Raw genomic sequence first — 17,750 nt, 5'->3', positions numbered from 1 at the left:
GAACACGTAGGTCTTCTGACCAGGTGTTCACTAGGGAACCAACAAGTCAGGGCATTATGTGAGTAGGTATAATAAAGGCTTTTAAGATTACACATGGCTGCTCTTGAGCATGCTATCGGTTATTAAACTATAGATTCAAGAGATCATGACCGGAGACCTTTGAAGGCCTCAGAGGAGGCAAGCCGGATAGAGTTGACACTGCAAAGGTCAATGGTCAAAAGTACTCTGTTGGGCCTAGGACAGACTAGTAATTTTAACTGCCAGGAGGGCATGTTATAAATGGCGCCTGAACATGGACGCATCAGGAATTATCAGGTTTTGAAAATATTTAATATTCAGAATTAAGATTCTGCAAGATCCTGTAGAAACGCCACTTAAGAGGGAAGGCAGGCAATATGGACCAAGGAACCCCTGGATTAGGCTCAAGGATACAGCTGAACATAATGCTTATATAAAGAGGTTAAAGAGCCAGATGGAAGATCTTTTAACAAAGATCACCACTGAAGAACAGCAAGAAGCTTGTAATCAAGCTCCAAGAAGGCTATCCCCACACCCATTAAATATAGCTCGGACAGGGAGCAACCTAGAGCTAATGTGTTTGTATGACCGTATAGAGTATAAAATGCGACAACTAGAAGTTAAGTTGAAAATAGAACGACAATTAAAAAGGAGGTGCTAGAATTGCAGGTTAAACTACAGATTGAGATAGAGAAAGAAGAAAAAGCTAAGTTACTACACAAACCAGTGGCTGAAGCTAAGGAGGGAAATAAATGAACCACATGGACTTCAGTTGGAGAAATTCTTCTTAGTGTTTTGTTGATTTACCATTATTATTTTAAGGAATCTATTGATTACCCTTCCATTGAGAAGAGGTTTAGTTCTTTTTATGTGCAAAGCTCGGGTTGGATTTTAAATCAGCCTTTGGGGAATTTTCCAATTCCTCTTCCCTCAGCCTCACCTTCTTGGGCCAAGGGAGAAGGGGAAGGAGGAAAAGGAAAGGCGATAATATCATCAGCACTGCACATTAATCCATTCAAAACTCCAGTGTCTTCATTTCAAAAGACAGGAGTAGGCTTTATGGCCCAAGGCAAAAGGAATTGTGATGTATTGACTATAATCAGAAAAATTTTAAAAATACAGTTTAGTTAATTTCTAAAAAACCTTACAAGCATAAGACCTTGCAGTTAGAGAGAGTGGAGTTTTATACTTGTAAAACTGCTAGGATAGTCTTTGGAGAGTTGGAACTCCTCTTTTCTTATCTCGTGGATTTTCTACTTCCACAGGTGGGCTTGATTTCCAAACCCCCTAAGAGTACTTATAAAACAGTATTTATGTTTAGAATTGTTTGGAAAATTGCTGTTTTAATCACTAGAATAAATAGATAGTGTGTGATCTTTGACCCAGGAGGAAAAGTAATATTAGATTTATTGATTCACACTCCTGAAGTAAATTCGGTATCAGAAACTCAAACTTTGATTTTAGGCAAAAGAATTCAGGGATATAGCCAAGTATTATTTTTTTTTCCATTAATTGCATGAGTGGCAGACCACTGAAAAGGTATCAGCTCTTTTAAGAATTTCAAGAGCGAGTGAGAAAGCACTCAGATAAATATACCCTACATGTCCATTTTCAGAGTGGACCTTCAAATCATTTATAATCAGGCTGCTAGAATCTTATATTTGCAAATTGTGATAACGAAAGAGGAAGCTAAGAACATGGCAAAAAGCTACATAGCTTATCTTTTTTTTTCACTCTCCTATACTCCCTATAGGACAAAACCCTTATGGTTTGAAATTTAATGTTTTAAGACCAATGGACATTATGGCTTCATTCCAATCTGGAGAAGCAGCTAGACATGTGATCAACTAGTTTTCCGTTGTATAAATTTCACATGCATTTAAGACAGTTTATGGATTGGCTTACAAATATTTTGCCTTTAGGTGTTTTTGCATTGAATTTGACTTTGCCCATTCCATTGGCATTTCTTATAATCCTACTAGTAAAGTCATTACTGCACAGACTATATCCCCAAGATCTTCTCTTCTAAACAAGAGAAGGGAATTTTGGAATATGTACAAGATGTGGCAATACATATATGTGATTGCTTGCAATTTTTAAATTTTGATTTTACATTTTTAAACACTTTTGATATTACATATTTAAAGTATTTTGATTTTACATTACTGAGTTATTTTGATTTTACATTTTTAAATTATTTTGGTTTTACATTTTTAAATTCTTTGCATTTTACCTTAGCAATGCACTTCGGGCATATACAGAAAGTGCAGCTAAGTGACAGACTAACTTTTGTCTGACTTCTGTTAATCTTTTTGACAACAACTTTCTTTCCACTGTGATGTGAAAGGCCTGGATGGCATTTGGAAAGGCCCAAGTTGGGCCCCGGGTACATTCTTTCCTAGGTGCAGATCCAGCAGCAGAGTTCATCCCCACCAGAGACATTTGTAACCTGGGGATCCAAGAGAAGGACCAGACAACAGCCCAGAGGGACCAGCCAGATGTCAGCAGCCCTCCAGACGCTGATGGCAGCAATGTCCCTCCTGACCGTGACACCAGAGACAGCAGACAGTTCCAGTGTTTCTGAAATGGACTGTTTTGGGTGATATGCAATATAAAGACTGTAAATGGACAATGGGCCTTGCTCCTCCCGTGGCTACTTGCCATATGGTGGCCTGGGGAGAGGCTTTACCCTATGCTTTCTATTGAAGGACTATGCTTTTAAATTAGTGGGTGAAAAACCAACACACCCACCTGCCATTGTTATTGAGACAATGTTACTGGACATGACTTTGCTTATATGCACCTGTGAAACTAGAATTGCTCTAGGATTGTGAAAAGAGCAATAGAGAATTGTGATAAGCTAGATTTGCTCTAGAATTGTGACAAGTGCAATAGAAAATTGTGAGAAACTAGAATTGGTCTAGAATTGTAATAAATATAACTAGAAATATGACAACCTACCTCACTGATATTTAATTGTTAATTAGAATTGTGATGTTTTACCTTGTTGACTTCCCACCTCAGTGTTGACATCCTACCTCATTGGCATCTCCTTGAGTATGACTTTAATGAATGGGTTGAACACTTGGGCCACTGTTGAGCCTGGTTCTTATTGTCATACTTCTGTTTACTGATCTGCTGCTTTGTACCTCCTTGGGCATAACACTCTGTCATCTCATGAATCAAGTGAACTATAACTGGTGCTAAAAGTTTAGCTTGATGAGATGTGTGGTTCCCGCAAAACAAGAGAAGGGAATTGTAAGGGTCCTTTAAATGGGCAGCCACAGTGCAACAGGAGATTGAGTTCCCCAGGAAGTATTCTCTGTGGATATTAGGACTGCCATGTGGGTAGGATCTTGGCCACATTGAGATAGCTTCGTAATGGGTGATGGCTCTCTCACTGATCGGCTATGTGTGTGACCTCACAGGCCCTTTATAAGCCTACTGCAGACAGCAGTCACTCTCTCTGACCTGGCTCCCTAACCTGGGGTAGCCAAGCCAAGCCAAGCGGATGGATAGCCCAGACAGGTAAGCAGTTTGGTAGAGAACACGTAGGTCTTCTGACCAGGTGTTCACTAGGGAACCAACAAGTCAGGGCATTAAGTGAATAGGTATAATAAAGGCCTTTAAGATTACACATGGCTGTTCTTGAGCGTGCTACCGGTTATTAAACTATAGATTCAAGAGATCATGGCCAGAGACCTTTGAAGGCCTCAGAGGAGGCGAGCTGGGTAGAATTGACACTGTAAAGGTCAGTGGTCAAAGGTACTCTGTTGGGCCTAGGACAGGCTAGTAATTGTAACTGCCAGGAGGGCATGTTATAGCAAGCTTAGTTGGATAGCAGAATCTATGGAGGGGATGAAGGCATAAAACAGTGAGAAATGTAGGTCTCTGAATCAGTTTGTGAAGGACTTTAAATCCAAACTGAGAAGTCTGTGTTTGATCCCAAGAAGTCATAGGACATTAGAGCTTAATGATGGGTGGTAGTGACATAGGCCTATGGATTTGGGGAAATCATTAAGCTATGAATTGTTTGGAGGAGGGCTCAGAGAGACTGCAGACTCATTAGGAGGCTACCACAATAGGTCAGGAGAAAAATTAGGCAGCAGAGAGAAGGGAATAGAAGTAGAACTGACAAGATTTGGCAAATGATTAAAATATGTGAACTGAAGAGGAATGGTGAGTTTATTTATAAGAGATCAACCTCTCCTGAGTCAGAAGTCCTACCCAGAGCAGGGCCTGCTGATGCCAGCATGACGAAGCTCTAAAGCCCTGGGGAAGATAGCCAAGAGGACTCTTTATGACAAACATTGCAGTCTCTTCCCAGTTAGTTCTATTGCCATTATAATTCCTTCAGATCTGAACTCCATGAAACTTATATTTCCTCCCAAAAGAGTCCTCTGGCTATATCCCTGTTGTTAAATCTCTTTACAGAGTGCTTCCCCCAGTTCTAACATATACCCAGGTCTTCATTTGTTTCTTTATACTGTGTCTTGGAGAAGCCTTAGGTTCCTTAATCTCCATCTCCCCAGATATCCTGATTACTTACCAGTTGGAGAGTGCCTGGAGGGCAGCATTCATGTAGCAAGAATTCCCAAGGTTTTTCAAACCAGTCAGGCCTACAGAAGCAAAGAAAGGAATGAAAAAGGGACATGAGAATTTTGAAACCAAAAGCTCATGTACATGCTTCAGACTCAAAGTAGACAGCTTAGCTCTTTAAAGTGGGCTATTACCTCGAGGTTTCAAGTCATCATCCTCAGACTCAGATTCCCCTTCATCGGCTACTGCAATAGGAACAGCCTTCAAAGGGTGAGAAGGCAAAAGAGTTTCCTATATGAAAGACCCAGAAGAAAAGAGCAAAACATAAACTTCACTTGAGAAAGCTATAGATATGTATATATACATATATATATATATACACACATGTGTGTATACATACATATACACATACTGAGGCAAAAGCCTCAAATATAAGCACTTACTAGAAAGAGGTGAAAAAGTAAGTTAAGTTGCTTAGCAGCATTACTTTGTTTTTCAACAGTGCTCATCTCCAAAAAGCTCAGATATTCTAAGAAAGCTAAGGACAGGAAGTGTTTATTCTATGCCAGAAAGGGAATTCAGATCCAAAAGAAATGACATGCCCAAAATCACATGTATACTCACAAGAATCTATTTTAAATTTCCCCAATGTTTAGTGCTATGTTTTGTTTAAAGTATTACAGTGCCCTTTGGGCTAAAAAAAAAAGCCAACTTTTTAAAAAAAAGAGTAATGTTGGGGCAAGTTGAAATACCCAGGACATAGGAGGTACTAGAGAAATATCTATAGATTGAACAGTGTTAAGACCTACCTGCTCTGAGAACTTGGATGGTGGAGCTGGTGGGTGTGCTGCCAACCTCTGATCCAAGAAGACTTCCTTTTCACAAGCATAACACCATACACGGAAAGTGGTGAGGTTCACAGTCAGATTGTGCTTTTTGGCCTAGGAAGTGAAAGGAGTACTGAATAGTCATATAAGGTTATGAGCCTGAAGGTCTTCTAGCTACATGGACTCCTGCCATAGTCTGGCTCTGTGTAACTTCTAATAAAATTTGGTAAACTCTTTGGACAACCTAGTAAGTAAGGGCTGTTCTCTTTCCTCCCCCACCCAGTTAGAGAGGCCTGAAGGGGAAGATTCACCTGTGCATGAATAGTGCTATGATCAGCAAAAGATTCTCCACATCCAACATAAGGGCAAGCAACCTAGGAGAACAGAAAAGGAAATGTAGTAGAATCAAATGCTAAGCAGCTTAAGAAATCAAGACCAAATAAATAACTGCATCCTAAATGTTACTACTATTATACTTCTTCTGGATTCTTGATACAACCCTAAAATGGACAGTGCTGAGATTTTTTGACTTCAAATTCTAAAAGTGAACTAAAATTGGGAATATTTATCATCTCAGAAGATGAAGGGCACATTCTACAGAAAGATTCTATAGATTCTACAGAAAGATCAGCGTTGGGTCCTTTAAGACCCTTTTATAATCAACAACTCTTCTTCCCTTGCAATTAAAAAGGAGCAGTAGCCACCCTAATAGGGTGGCTACATTTTCAATGCTGTGCTATGCATAGGGGGAGATGACCCTGTTAGGGTCCCATAACAGATCTTTTCTTCTAACCATCTTATCTCTGTTAAAAGAGTTTTCTCATTCCTTGTTCTACTTCCTGTTTGTCACAGGAGAGTGGAGAATGGCTTTTTCTGAAGATTTGTGACTTGTAATCTGCCTGAGTTTATGCTATTTCCCATACCTAGAATATCTTCCCTAATTCCTCCAAATATTATGGCTACTTCAAAGGTCCAATATAATCCCATTTGTGACATAAAGTTTTCTCCAATCACCCCAATTCAAAGACTGGTTGGTTTCACTTTTCTCAGTACTCCTGTGTCATTCATCTTTACATCTCAGCTGGCACTTAATCACACTCTTCTTCATTTTTCAAAGGGTTGTCTTGCGTCCTCAATGAATTACAGATTCATTTATCATTTTCCATACTTTTCACAGAACTAGTATGGCATGTGTATAGTTAGAGCCGGTCATGTGGATGACTGGCTAGAATACAACAGGGTGTAGCCCTTTCTCAGGAGCTTCCCATCTTTATGTGAAGAGATGTGAATAAGTAACATCATGTGCCCTGAATTTCTTTTCCTCTGGTGCCCTCTTGATTTGGTTTCTGAGAACTACATCTGAACTGATAGAGCCTATTTTCTATTTAAAGGCTTTAAGGAAATAGACTACCTAACTTGTAATCATCACTAGCCTGTGAAAAACCTTGAGTTATTTTACCTGGAGACAGGCCCAGAGGTTTGGTCCTCCTGCTCCACAGGACTGGCAAGTCCCCTTTGTTCATGCAAAAGAAAAAGAATCTCTTTTGAGAAGTTGTAGGAGTCCCCTCAGAGCTTTTGCTTAAGTCTACGATTGACCCAGAAATTATCCAATATTTGGGTGAGTCAGTCAGTACAAGTCTATAAAGTGGAATCACTTCTGTTATTCTCTAACAAAAAATATTCAATTTCCCACTTTAAATGTCTGCAAATCTCAGCCAGATGAAATCCTCAGTCTTGCCAATATATAAGCTCTGGGTTTTCCCACTAGTACCCTGGTATTCAGATTATACAGTTCTGCAGTCCCACTACTCACATCCCCAAAGGCGACCTGAGACTTCAGACCTGACATCCCGAGAGGAAGAACTATGTAGAGATCCCAGCCAACAAATCTATCCTCCAGAGCCAGTGGAGAGCAGGCCACAGAATACAAAATGCTGTAAGGACCTTGCAAACTATTTCTGTATTTTATAGAGAAGGAAACTTGGGTCCAGAGAAAGGAAGCAACCTCTCTAATTCAGACAGTGGCAAAGACAGACCTAGAGCCAGGCTTCCTCATGTTCTAGGAAAGATTCTTTCTACTATGATGCCCTTCTAATCACCCCAAGCACCAACACCTCAGTCTTGTGCTTTATAGCAATGGCCTCCAAACTTTTGGGATCATGAATCCCTAACATTAAAAAACATTTGAGCACATACTCTTTACATGTATATATCTCCTTTTTATATGCTATCTATATGTATTATTATACTAATAATTTTGTATATTATAAAACTTATGCAAAAAATAAAATTTGATAAAAATGAAATAAAGATTAATATTGGACCTTAGAGTCAATAAGAAGCCCATGAATTTATTGAGTAAATGAATGATATGATCACATCTGATCTTTAGGAAAATAATTTTGCTGGCTATGTGGAAGGACGGATTGAAGTGTGGAAGAGATTTGAGGGATGGAAGACCAATTAGGAGACAAGGCAATGGTTCAGGGAAAAGGTGATGAAAACCTGAACTGAGGTGGTGGTAGTGTGCTTGGTAGCAATTAGACTAAGACTACCCTCCAGGAGCCTAAGCCTGGTGCAGAAGGAGATGCTGGAAGTTTGCAGGAAAGAAGTGAGAGAAGTTTCAGGAGAGAGTAGATATCAAGATATTAAATCCTCATAATAGATGGCAGAATGTAATGTATCTTGTCAGCTTTCAACTGGTTAATCACATAATCCCTGGGATCAGGCTGAAACCCTGTTTGGACATCCCATATTCTGATTATTCCATATTGATCAGTTAGTCAACAAGTATTTATCAAGTACTTGCTTTGTACCAGCACTAGGGATACAAAGAAAGGTACAAACCTGGTTCCTGGCCTCAGGGAGTTCACAGATTCTCAAGGGAGATACAAGACACAAGTAACTATGTACTACATAGATATGTGTGTGTTTATGTACACACACACACACACACACACATGCATACACTTACTCCCATTATAAATGTAACATAAATGGAAGGCATTAGCACTGAGGGAAAGGGAATGAGAAACATCTCCTGAAGGCAGGATTTGAGCCAAATTTTTAATGATGAAAATTCCAGGTGTGGAAGACAGCCAGTAAAAAGGCAGGGAATTGTGAAATCAGGTGTTATATGCAAGGACTGGCAAAAAGGCCAGTGTCACTGAATAATGGCATACATGGAGGAGAGATAGTATAAGAAGTCCAGAAAGTAAATGCTGGACAGATTAAGTACTCTAAATGACAAACAGAGAATGTGGAGTTTGATCATGGAGGGAAGTAACAGGGAGACACTAGAATATGCAATGGAGAGACCCATGTATTAGGAAAACCTCTTTAGCCACTTAGTGTAGAATATAATGGACTGGGGAGAGACTTGAGGCAGAGAGACCCGCCACCAAACCATAGCACTAATCCAGGCATGAAGTAATAATTGCCCGTTATAGAGGGTGACATTGTCAGAAGGGAGAGGGGATGAAGGTTAAAAACTACAGGTCGGGGGCCCAGATTGGATCTGTGGGGCTGAGTGTGAAGAGCTGCAGTCAAAACCTAGGCTGTGCACCTGGTGACTGGAGGATAGTGTTGCTTTTGACAATAATAGCAGAGTTTAGAAGAGAAAGTGGGAGTTGAATAAAATGAGTTCAGTTCTGGACATGAGTATAAGATGTCACATCTAGTTTTAGATGGCCAACAGGCAGTTAAGAGATAAGAGACCTTAAGGCTGGATAAGTAGATTTGAGAATCAACAGGAGAGAGAGAGAGAGAGAGAGAGAGAGAGAGAGAGAGAGAGAGAGAGAGTCGCGAGCGAGAGAGTGAGTGCTGTGTGTGTGTGTGTGGTGTGTAATTTAGCCACAGGTCACTGATAAAGTCACCAAGCAATGCTGGGAAGGCAGCAATGACAAGTTTGGATATGGCAGTTGAGTCTGAGTGAGAAGGCAAAAATGATACTGGCCTCAGGGGCTGAGAGTTTGGTAGTGTCCTCCACAGTAACAGGGAAGCTAAGAAGGACATAGTATTTGGGGGGAAAAAAGAATAAGTTCAGTTTGGGACATACTGCATATGAGACACCCAGTTCAAATAATAATGGCAATTAGCATTTATACAAAGTCTACTATGTGCCAGACACCCTCCTAAGTGCTAATTATCTTATCTGATTCTCACAAAAATCCTGGGAGGCAAATGCTATTTTCCCCATTTTACAGTTCAGGAAACTGAGGAAAAGAAAGGTAGAATGATTTGCTCATAGTCATACAACTAGCATATGTCTGAAGCTACATTTGAATTTAAGTTTTCCAAAGTGGAATCCTACTTTATCCATTTTATCACTTAGGTGCCCCCAAATGGCCAGTGGTCAGCTGTTGAAACAAGACTAAGGAATGTGCATTAAAAAGAAGCCACAGTTAACAACAGGTATCCTCTGACAAAAGGGAAATCACCATGGGCAGGATTTGATTAAACAAATCTAAAAAGAACAAGCCATAGATAATTAAAAACACATAGGCTTTAATTTTGACAGAGGAGCAAACAGTTCTAATATAAAACTGGATGTCTTATTATTTGTCTCCAGAAGCTAATGATAGTGGGATTTGGCTGCCTATGTGATCCAATCGTTAGAGACCTTATAAGCAGAGGTGTTAACACAGAAAGCTCAGGCTGTCCCAGATAAAAATGTAATTGGGAAATAGTTAGCAAAATATGTAAAAATACAATAGAACAATATGGTTGGTTTTCTCAGTCAATATATCGTGGGCAAGGATCCTTACCTACTTGTTTAGTGGCTTCTATTTGATTTGATACCACTGCTGTATAGCCTTAAAGCAAAAACATAAGATAATGCACACAATGCCTTCATTTTAGAAGTGAAGATAGTGAGAGATTCAGAGAGGGTAAGGTGATCATTTCAAAGTCAAATAGTAATGGTAAAAACAAAAATACAGGTGGCACAGTTCCCAGACTAAATTTCCATCTCCACTGCATACCTCATTAATTCTGAGAGAAATTCCAAATTGCACCCAGAGGTTAAACAGGCTTCTATCACAAGACTCAAGAGTTATTTTTTATTTGGTTAGTTTTAAAACAATAAAAATTATGTAAAACAAAAATCTAAGAAAACATCTAGAAAAAAGCCCTGAGATTTAAAAGGCTATTGTTAGAAAACAGTCACTAAATTGGTAATCACTGATTAAAGGGATATTTATTAAGTCTGTTCTTGAAATTATAAAAATATTCTGTTTTGGGTGCAATTCATGCTATAGAGAGAGCGAGCATAAACACCCGTGATTTTCAACAGCTTTGGAATTTCAATGTGTTTTATACCTTGTTTGATTTCATGCCATACTTTTCTCCTTTAAGTATTTTATTATTTAAAGTTAATTTTGTTTCAAGAATTTCATGACACTCTTGAAAGTAAACAGAGAAGTTCTAAAGGTGTGTAGATCATCACCAGAAAAGAAGCCCAATTTGAACTTACATCCTCCTGACTTCAGGGCTGGTACTCTATCGATTGTGCCATCTTAGCTGCTCCAAATCATAAACTCTTAAGAGATGAAAAGGACCTTAAAAGACCCTGAATCCCAAGTCCCACACTGAGAATCCCATTTACAAAGATTCTGGGAGCAGGTCTCTGCTTAGATGTTTCCAAAAATGGGAGTCCATTACTTTGGTCCCTCATGTAACATAGCTTTCAAAGGCCTTGTACTCTTTTGGACATAAGTAAATTTATGTGTCTTTTAAAATGTGGCACTCACAACTGTTCTTCTAATACTCAGAAAAATAATTCACTTAGAAAGAGATTAGGGTGCTTTTATCTCATGCCACATTCTACCAAGGGTTGTACAAAAGAAGGATAAAAGGACTAACCAGCCCTTCCTGGGCAACAGAAGATATATGAAGATTTTGCCCAAAGATGCCTTAATCTTCTCATTTTAAATGACTTTACCAAATCTCCAAAGAGTGCTCAATTACTCCTTCGTATTAGTGTTTACATATTATTTCCAAATGCCAATGGCTTGAAAGCATTACCATTAGCTAAATTAAAATCAAACTGATCTAACTCATCATGGTCGGTCATTAGAATACATCACCAGGAAAAGAGACTTCTACGAGGATGTCGATATTTCCATTTGCTCAAAAGATTGAAGGAGAATGAGTACACAAGAAATTGGCATCAGGAGGTCTTTGTATGCAGTCAAACCCTTCCACAGATACAGGTTATTTTTGGACTCCAAGAGCAAGTCCAATAACCAGACCCCATCTCCTATAAAAGTGTGACATCTTACCTTGGATTTCAATAGTAAGTCCTCTTTGGTGACCTCACCTATAGAATCAAGGTGAGGGCAAAATTCCCGGGAGTCTCCCATTCTTACCCTAATGCACCTAAGAGGATGTAAAAGTCATCTTTAGTTGATTAGCCTCATTTCACAGGAAAAAAAAAAAAAATTAACTACTAATACAAACACCCATATGCTCAAAACTAGACAGTCTCTGCTACTGGGTTTTTTGTTTTGTTTTTTTAGATTGAATCAAATTTTTCAGTCCAGTGAATATTCTCCTTTGATAATTGCTAAGGAGCAATACAAGAAAGTTGATTATATTTATAAGAACTACAGAGAAAAAATATCAGACATTTCTATCCAAATTTTCCTAACTATTCCTCTAGAGAAACAAAACATTTTATACTCTGTGAATAGCTTCATCAAAAGGAGTACCTGAAATTATTAAACAATGACAAATAGTAGTAAAAGCAGCATAATCAGCCCTTACTAAGGATTCCTTTTGGGAAATGTCATTCAGAAACAACTTTCTAAATCTAGGAAGCCAAAGCAGAGTTCAAGTACTTTGTCAAAGACACTGCATATAGAGACATTTAATCCACTTTCATTAAACCAGTAAGTGGATCTATTTATAAAAGCAGGGTTAATTCAGACAAGAGAGCAATATATAATAACTTAATATAGCTCTTCTGTATTTTAACAGAAATCACATAGATCTCCAAAACTGGCTTTATCATTGTCATGAATGAACAACTTCATCCATCATCTGTGAGAATCTGATTTGCCATACCTCTAAGTGAATCCACTGAGCAGTTGTAAGCATTCTCCTATAGATGATTCAATGTTTCAGCTTCTTTGGAAGAAGCTGATCAGGATTATACCAAAGAGCCTAGAAAAAAGAAAACAAATACCAGTCTTTCATGATTTTTAAAAGTAACTTTTATTAATATTAATATATACCAAATAATAATATTAATGTTAATAATAATATTAATAACGGCATGTATATTTGGAGCAGCTAAGCAGAGCAGTGGATGGAGCACCAGGACTGGCTCTCTTGGACTCATCTTCCTGAGTTTGAATTTGGCCTCAGATACTTATTGGCTGTATGACCCTGAGCAAATCACTTCATCCTCTTTGGCTTAGTTTCCCATCTGTAACTTAAGCTGGAGAAGGAAATGATAAACCACTCTGCCATCTCTGTCAAGAGAACCCCAGCGGGAGTTATAACATGACTGAAAATGAATTAACATGAATATTGCTTTTTAAGATTTACCAAGCACTTTACACCATTTTACACTCATCACAACCCTGTGAGCTCAGTGCTATTTTATTCCCATTTGATGGATAAGTTGAGGCTTAGGGAGGGTAAGTGGCCTTAACCAGGGTCATGCAACTAGTTTGCAACAGGATCTAAACTCAAGTCTTTCTCACTACAAATCCAGGGTTCCATCCCCTGGCCATCTAGCTGCATAGTTTAACAGACCTATGCAGATTTTAAAAAAAAAAAAATTAAGATGCCTCTAATATCAGGTGATCAATATTTAACAAACCCCATAAGATAAGACTTACAGTCGTTTTTTATAAAATGCCACACTCCAGAGCTGGGGTTCTTAACCTCTGTGTATTATGGGGAACCCAGTAGAACTATTCTGAGAATCATATTTTTCAATGCATAAAATACAATATGCTGATTATAAAAGAAATTAATTATATTTAAATATAGTTATCAAAGCATTTTTTAAAAGTTCAAAAACTTTTGATTAAGTAATTTGAAATCAGGAATTTAGAACTTGAAGCCAATCATTGTCCTATGTTTTGCAGATTCAGTTTAAATATTGTTCCCTTCTAACTGCCACTCCTTTTTCAAACTTCTTTATTAGGAACATTAGCCCTCTCAAAAAATTGAAGAAGGGATACATGGAATTGGTTGTAGCCATAGTCTGGAGTCTCAAAAACTTTGAAGGATGAAGTAGGTTATAATAGTTTGGAACTGGGAAAACCTCAATTTAAATCTTCTCTCTACATTTACTAACTATATGATTCTGAGTAAGTCACTTAACTTTTAGCTACTTCATGTAACTCTCTAAAACTAATCTAGGGGCAGTTAGATGGCGCAGTGGATAGAGCACCAGCCCTGAAGTCAGGAGGACCTGAGTTCATATGTCCTCAGTCATTTAACACTTCCTAGCTGTGTGATTCTGGGCAAATCATTTAACCCCAATTGCCTCAACAAAAATAAGCAAAAAATAAAATAAAAATAAAAATAATCTAGTTTGAGATCTGAGACCTGAAGTTCCATCAAGGGTAGTTCACCAAACTGAAGCATTCAAACAATAAAGCCAAATAGATCTTTAATTTCTAAGATTAATTTCTCTTATTTTGCAGATAGATTAGGCACACTGCCAATACTTCCAATGAAATTTTCTGACAACTAGAAACTACTCAGCCTTGAAGCCAGCTTGGGCTCAGCAAGCAAGATTATCTGGCCTCTGGACTTCACCAGATTCCTTCAGATCTATAAAGGAGAATTCCATAGAGGCTACAGGATGATATATGCATTCAGAGCAGTGGCTGTTAGTCTTGGCCCAGAAATGCTATTCTTTTCTTTTCCCTTTCAGGTCCAGACTCACATCACTTCAGTTAGGATGGGATTGGCTTTTTATCAAACAGTCCATCCTAGCTCATCAATCATATTTTGGTTCAAGGGGGTATCCTTTGCAATTTTCCTACGTCTCCAGAAACATAAACCTATTATAACTTACTTCATGCTTCAAAGTTTTTAAGGTTTCAGATTGGAGCTACAACAATTTATTATGAACTAAATGCTAAGAATGGAACTGAATGTGCAAAGATTAAAAAAAAATTACAAAGCAACATTCTTTTCCCTTAAGGAGTTTACATTTTTCTGGAAAATATAATGTGTACTAAAAACCAAAAAACCAAAATTTATACAAAGTAATTTCAAAGATGAGACGATGCAGTAGTATAACTGGGGAGAACACACAAAGTTTTATATGGGAGAATGTACTAGAGCCAAGCTCTAAAGGAAGCTAGGGATTCTAAGAGTTGAAGGTGAAGAATGATTAAGTTCCTCCACACCGGTACTATAATAGCTAGTGCAAAGGTGAGAGAAAGAATGTCATGGTGTGAAGAACAATTAGTAATCAATTTTTATGGGACTAGAGAATATAAGAAGGAGAAGAATAGTAAATGAGGAGAATGTAGATGGGAATAATATCACAAGGACTTCAAATGCTAGGCTGAAGAGTTTGTATTTTATCCTAGATGCAACAGAACTATATGAAGCTTTTGAGTAGGGTGGTGACAGATCTAATTGGGGGATGTCAATTTGGCAACTGTGTGGAGAATGGGCTAGAGAAGGGAATGACTACAGGCAGAAAAAAACAACTGTAAAGCTATTGTAATTATGCAGGCAAGAGAGAGTAAAGTTAGACTAGAGTTGAGACTAATAAGTTTACAGAAGCTAGGTGCAAGAGATGTAGTAAAAGAATGGCAAGACTTGGAAATTGATTGAATATGGGCGCTAGACAAAGAAAAGTCAAGCATGACCCAAGATAACAAATCTGAGTATCTAAGATGATGATGATACTCTTCATAGAAATAAAAGCTAGGAAGAAGAGTTTGGCAGAAAAGATATGGAAATGATGAGATTTGGGCTCTTAGTGGTCAGGGAGTTAAATGATGAGGTTAGTGGCAGGTTCAGGGTTCGGGGAACCAAAATGAAGAGGTTTGGCTCCCCTAAATTCCCTTGAAATTCGGCACATGACAGGGAGTTGTGGGAACCCCCTTCTGATGGCAGAGGTCCTTGGTAAAGGAATTTATGAACCCGAAAACCTAATTGGTAAAAGAAATTTATTATTGGCATTGGGAAGTCAGCCTTTGCTATGCATGAACAGAAAGACTGAATTCCTTAGTGACAAGGGCCTGACAGAAAAGTAGTTTCTAGGTAGAGAAATCCCGACAGGTATAAAGTCTTGTGAAGGAAATAGGTAAGATTGCTAAAGAGAGGATAATGCTGAAAGAGAATATCATTTCACTGGGCAGAGAGGGTTGCAGCTATGCCAGGGAGAGAGAGAGAGTTTCCTTGGCATGGCATATTAGGTTCTCTGCAAAGAAATGAGTTGAAAATTGCCATTTTTATAAGGAAATCTGAGAAGTTTCAAGAGAAAGAGATTCCCACAATTCTGTCACTGCCCCCAGGCCTAAATGAGACCACTTAGTGGGAGTGGTTTTGAGTCAATAGAAATCTAGATCTCCAGCTAAATGAGATTACTTCAATTATTCCCACCAAGATAAACCACTTAATCTTGGTTCCCTTGGTTTATCTTCCAGTCTCACTGAGGCAGGGTTCAAGGAGAATTTCTCCTTGAAGGAGCTTCTCAAGTGCTCTACCTCATGGCTCATTTCCAAAGTCAGAGAGAGAGAAAGAGTTTTGGGGCTCCCCTTGTCAGTACAATCAGAGGATCTCAAATCTCAACTCTGCAACTTACTATCTTAAGCAAATAACATAACATCTAAACCTCAGTTTCTTCATGTGTAAAATAAAGGGGCTAAAACTTAAATGATTTCTAAGATGCCTTCTAGTTCCAAATATATGCTCTGTCATCATTTGAGATACAGGTCATCTAGATGAAAACATCCAGCATGCAGGTGAGATACTAGGAAAGAGAGAGATAATTTGGGGAGTCATCTGTCTATAATCATGGAAGCAGATGAGATCACAGGAGAAAAGACTAAAGGATATCTAGAAAGAAGACTAAAGAATAAAGAGTTTTAAGGAGTGCACATATTTAGTGAAGAGGAGAATAATGTTCCACCTAAAGAATACTGAGGAATGGTCAGAAGAAGGAGGAAGTATGATCTCGTGCAGGTCTTTTTAAACTTTTTCCACTTGCAATCCCTTTTCATCCAAGAAATTTTTATGTAACCAAGTATATAAATATATAAAATAAGACATACAAATCAAACATTTACTGATAATAAATTAGAGAAATTTGTTTTAAAATAATTTAAAATAATTATTTGGTGTATATATGTGTTTATAATTTTGTCATTTATTAAAGATGAAAGCAAATTTGCATACTAATGAGATGGATATATGTATTTTTACATAAAGAATCAAATCTTTGTAAAATATTTGATATCTTTTATTGTTGTCAAATTTTTCATGACCCCCACATTCAGTTATATGATCCTACATGGGGGTCATATACATAAGGAAAACCTGGGTTCTGATTCATATTAGTTATGTGACCTTGGATGAGACAATTAATCTTTCAGTACCCTAGACAGCTCTGTAGCTGCAAAGGTGAAAAGCAGTTGTGTCAGGGAAAATCCCTTACTTGAAGTTCCTTGTGCCAATGACATTACACATCTGTTCGAAAACAATGAGGAAACCAAGAGAGAACAACGTCATTGGATACTATCAAAATAGAGAGAAGCAGAGGTTTCAAGAAGCCAAGAAGAATGAGACTGAAAAAAAGGTCAATGAATTTGGCAGGTAAGAAATTGTTGGTTATCTTTAAGAGATTAGAATGATGGGTTTGTAAAGGGATTGACAACTGAATGGTAGGTAAGGAAATGGAGGCAATTGAGTGACCCCTTTCCAGGAATTTGGTGGAGAAAGAAAGAGATATAGGAGTCATTCACAGGCACAGCAGAATCAAGTGAAGGTCATTTAAATTATGAGGCAAGTTTTAAGGCATGAGAAAGGAGACATGTATAGAAAGATTAAAAAAAAAAAAAAAAAAAAAAGACAGGGAATGACAAAGGGAACAAATTCCAGGAAGAGACTGGAGATCAAAAGCACAAGAAGAGAGATTGGCTTCAACAAGGAGAAGGCCACCATCTTTCGGACAATAGAGGAAAAACTAAGAGAACATGAGGAGGGATTGTGAGGTATGGAGAAGGAAACAAAATCCTGATGGGTGGACTCTCGTTTCTTTTCCTTTTTTTTTAAATTAAAGCTTTTTATTTTCAAAACATATGCATGGATAATTTTTCAACATTAACTTTTGCAAAATCTTGTGTTCCAATTTTCCCCCTCTTTCCTCCATCCCCTCCCCTA

At 38.1% G+C, this 17,750-nt stretch overlaps 1 protein-coding gene across 8 annotated transcripts in view; it reads right to left on the bottom strand.

Annotated features, from left to right (window-relative positions):
* The window catches only part of USP20 (ubiquitin specific peptidase 20), a 54,744-nt gene that overhangs the window by 27,162 nt on the left and 9,832 nt on the right, over positions 1–17,750 (bottom strand). For all 8 annotated transcript variants that reach the window (XM_074293846.1, XM_074293844.1, XM_074293840.1 and 5 more), the window contains 7 exons: positions 12,450–12,548; positions 11,666–11,762; positions 6,844–6,897; positions 5,696–5,758; positions 5,367–5,498; positions 4,752–4,848; positions 4,568–4,637 (listed from right to left, as the gene is read on the bottom strand). In XM_074293846.1, the coding sequence (XP_074149947.1) occupies positions 4,568–4,637; positions 4,752–4,848; positions 5,367–5,498; positions 5,696–5,758; positions 6,844–6,897; positions 11,666–11,746 (497 nt within the window). In that variant the 5' untranslated portion in view covers positions 11,747–11,762; positions 12,450–12,548. The remainder of the gene's footprint in view (positions 1–4,567; positions 4,638–4,751; positions 4,849–5,366; positions 5,499–5,695; positions 5,759–6,843; positions 6,898–11,665; positions 11,763–12,449; positions 12,549–17,750) is intronic.

The sequence above is a fragment of the Sminthopsis crassicaudata genome, chromosome 2, assembly GCF_048593235.1.
Source record: "Sminthopsis crassicaudata isolate SCR6 chromosome 2, ASM4859323v1, whole genome shotgun sequence".
In the NCBI taxonomy this organism is placed as follows: domain Eukaryota; kingdom Metazoa; phylum Chordata; class Mammalia; order Dasyuromorphia; family Dasyuridae; genus Sminthopsis; species Sminthopsis crassicaudata.
Note: the sequence above shows the minus strand (reverse complement) of the source record. Positions and strands in the feature narration are given on the sequence as shown.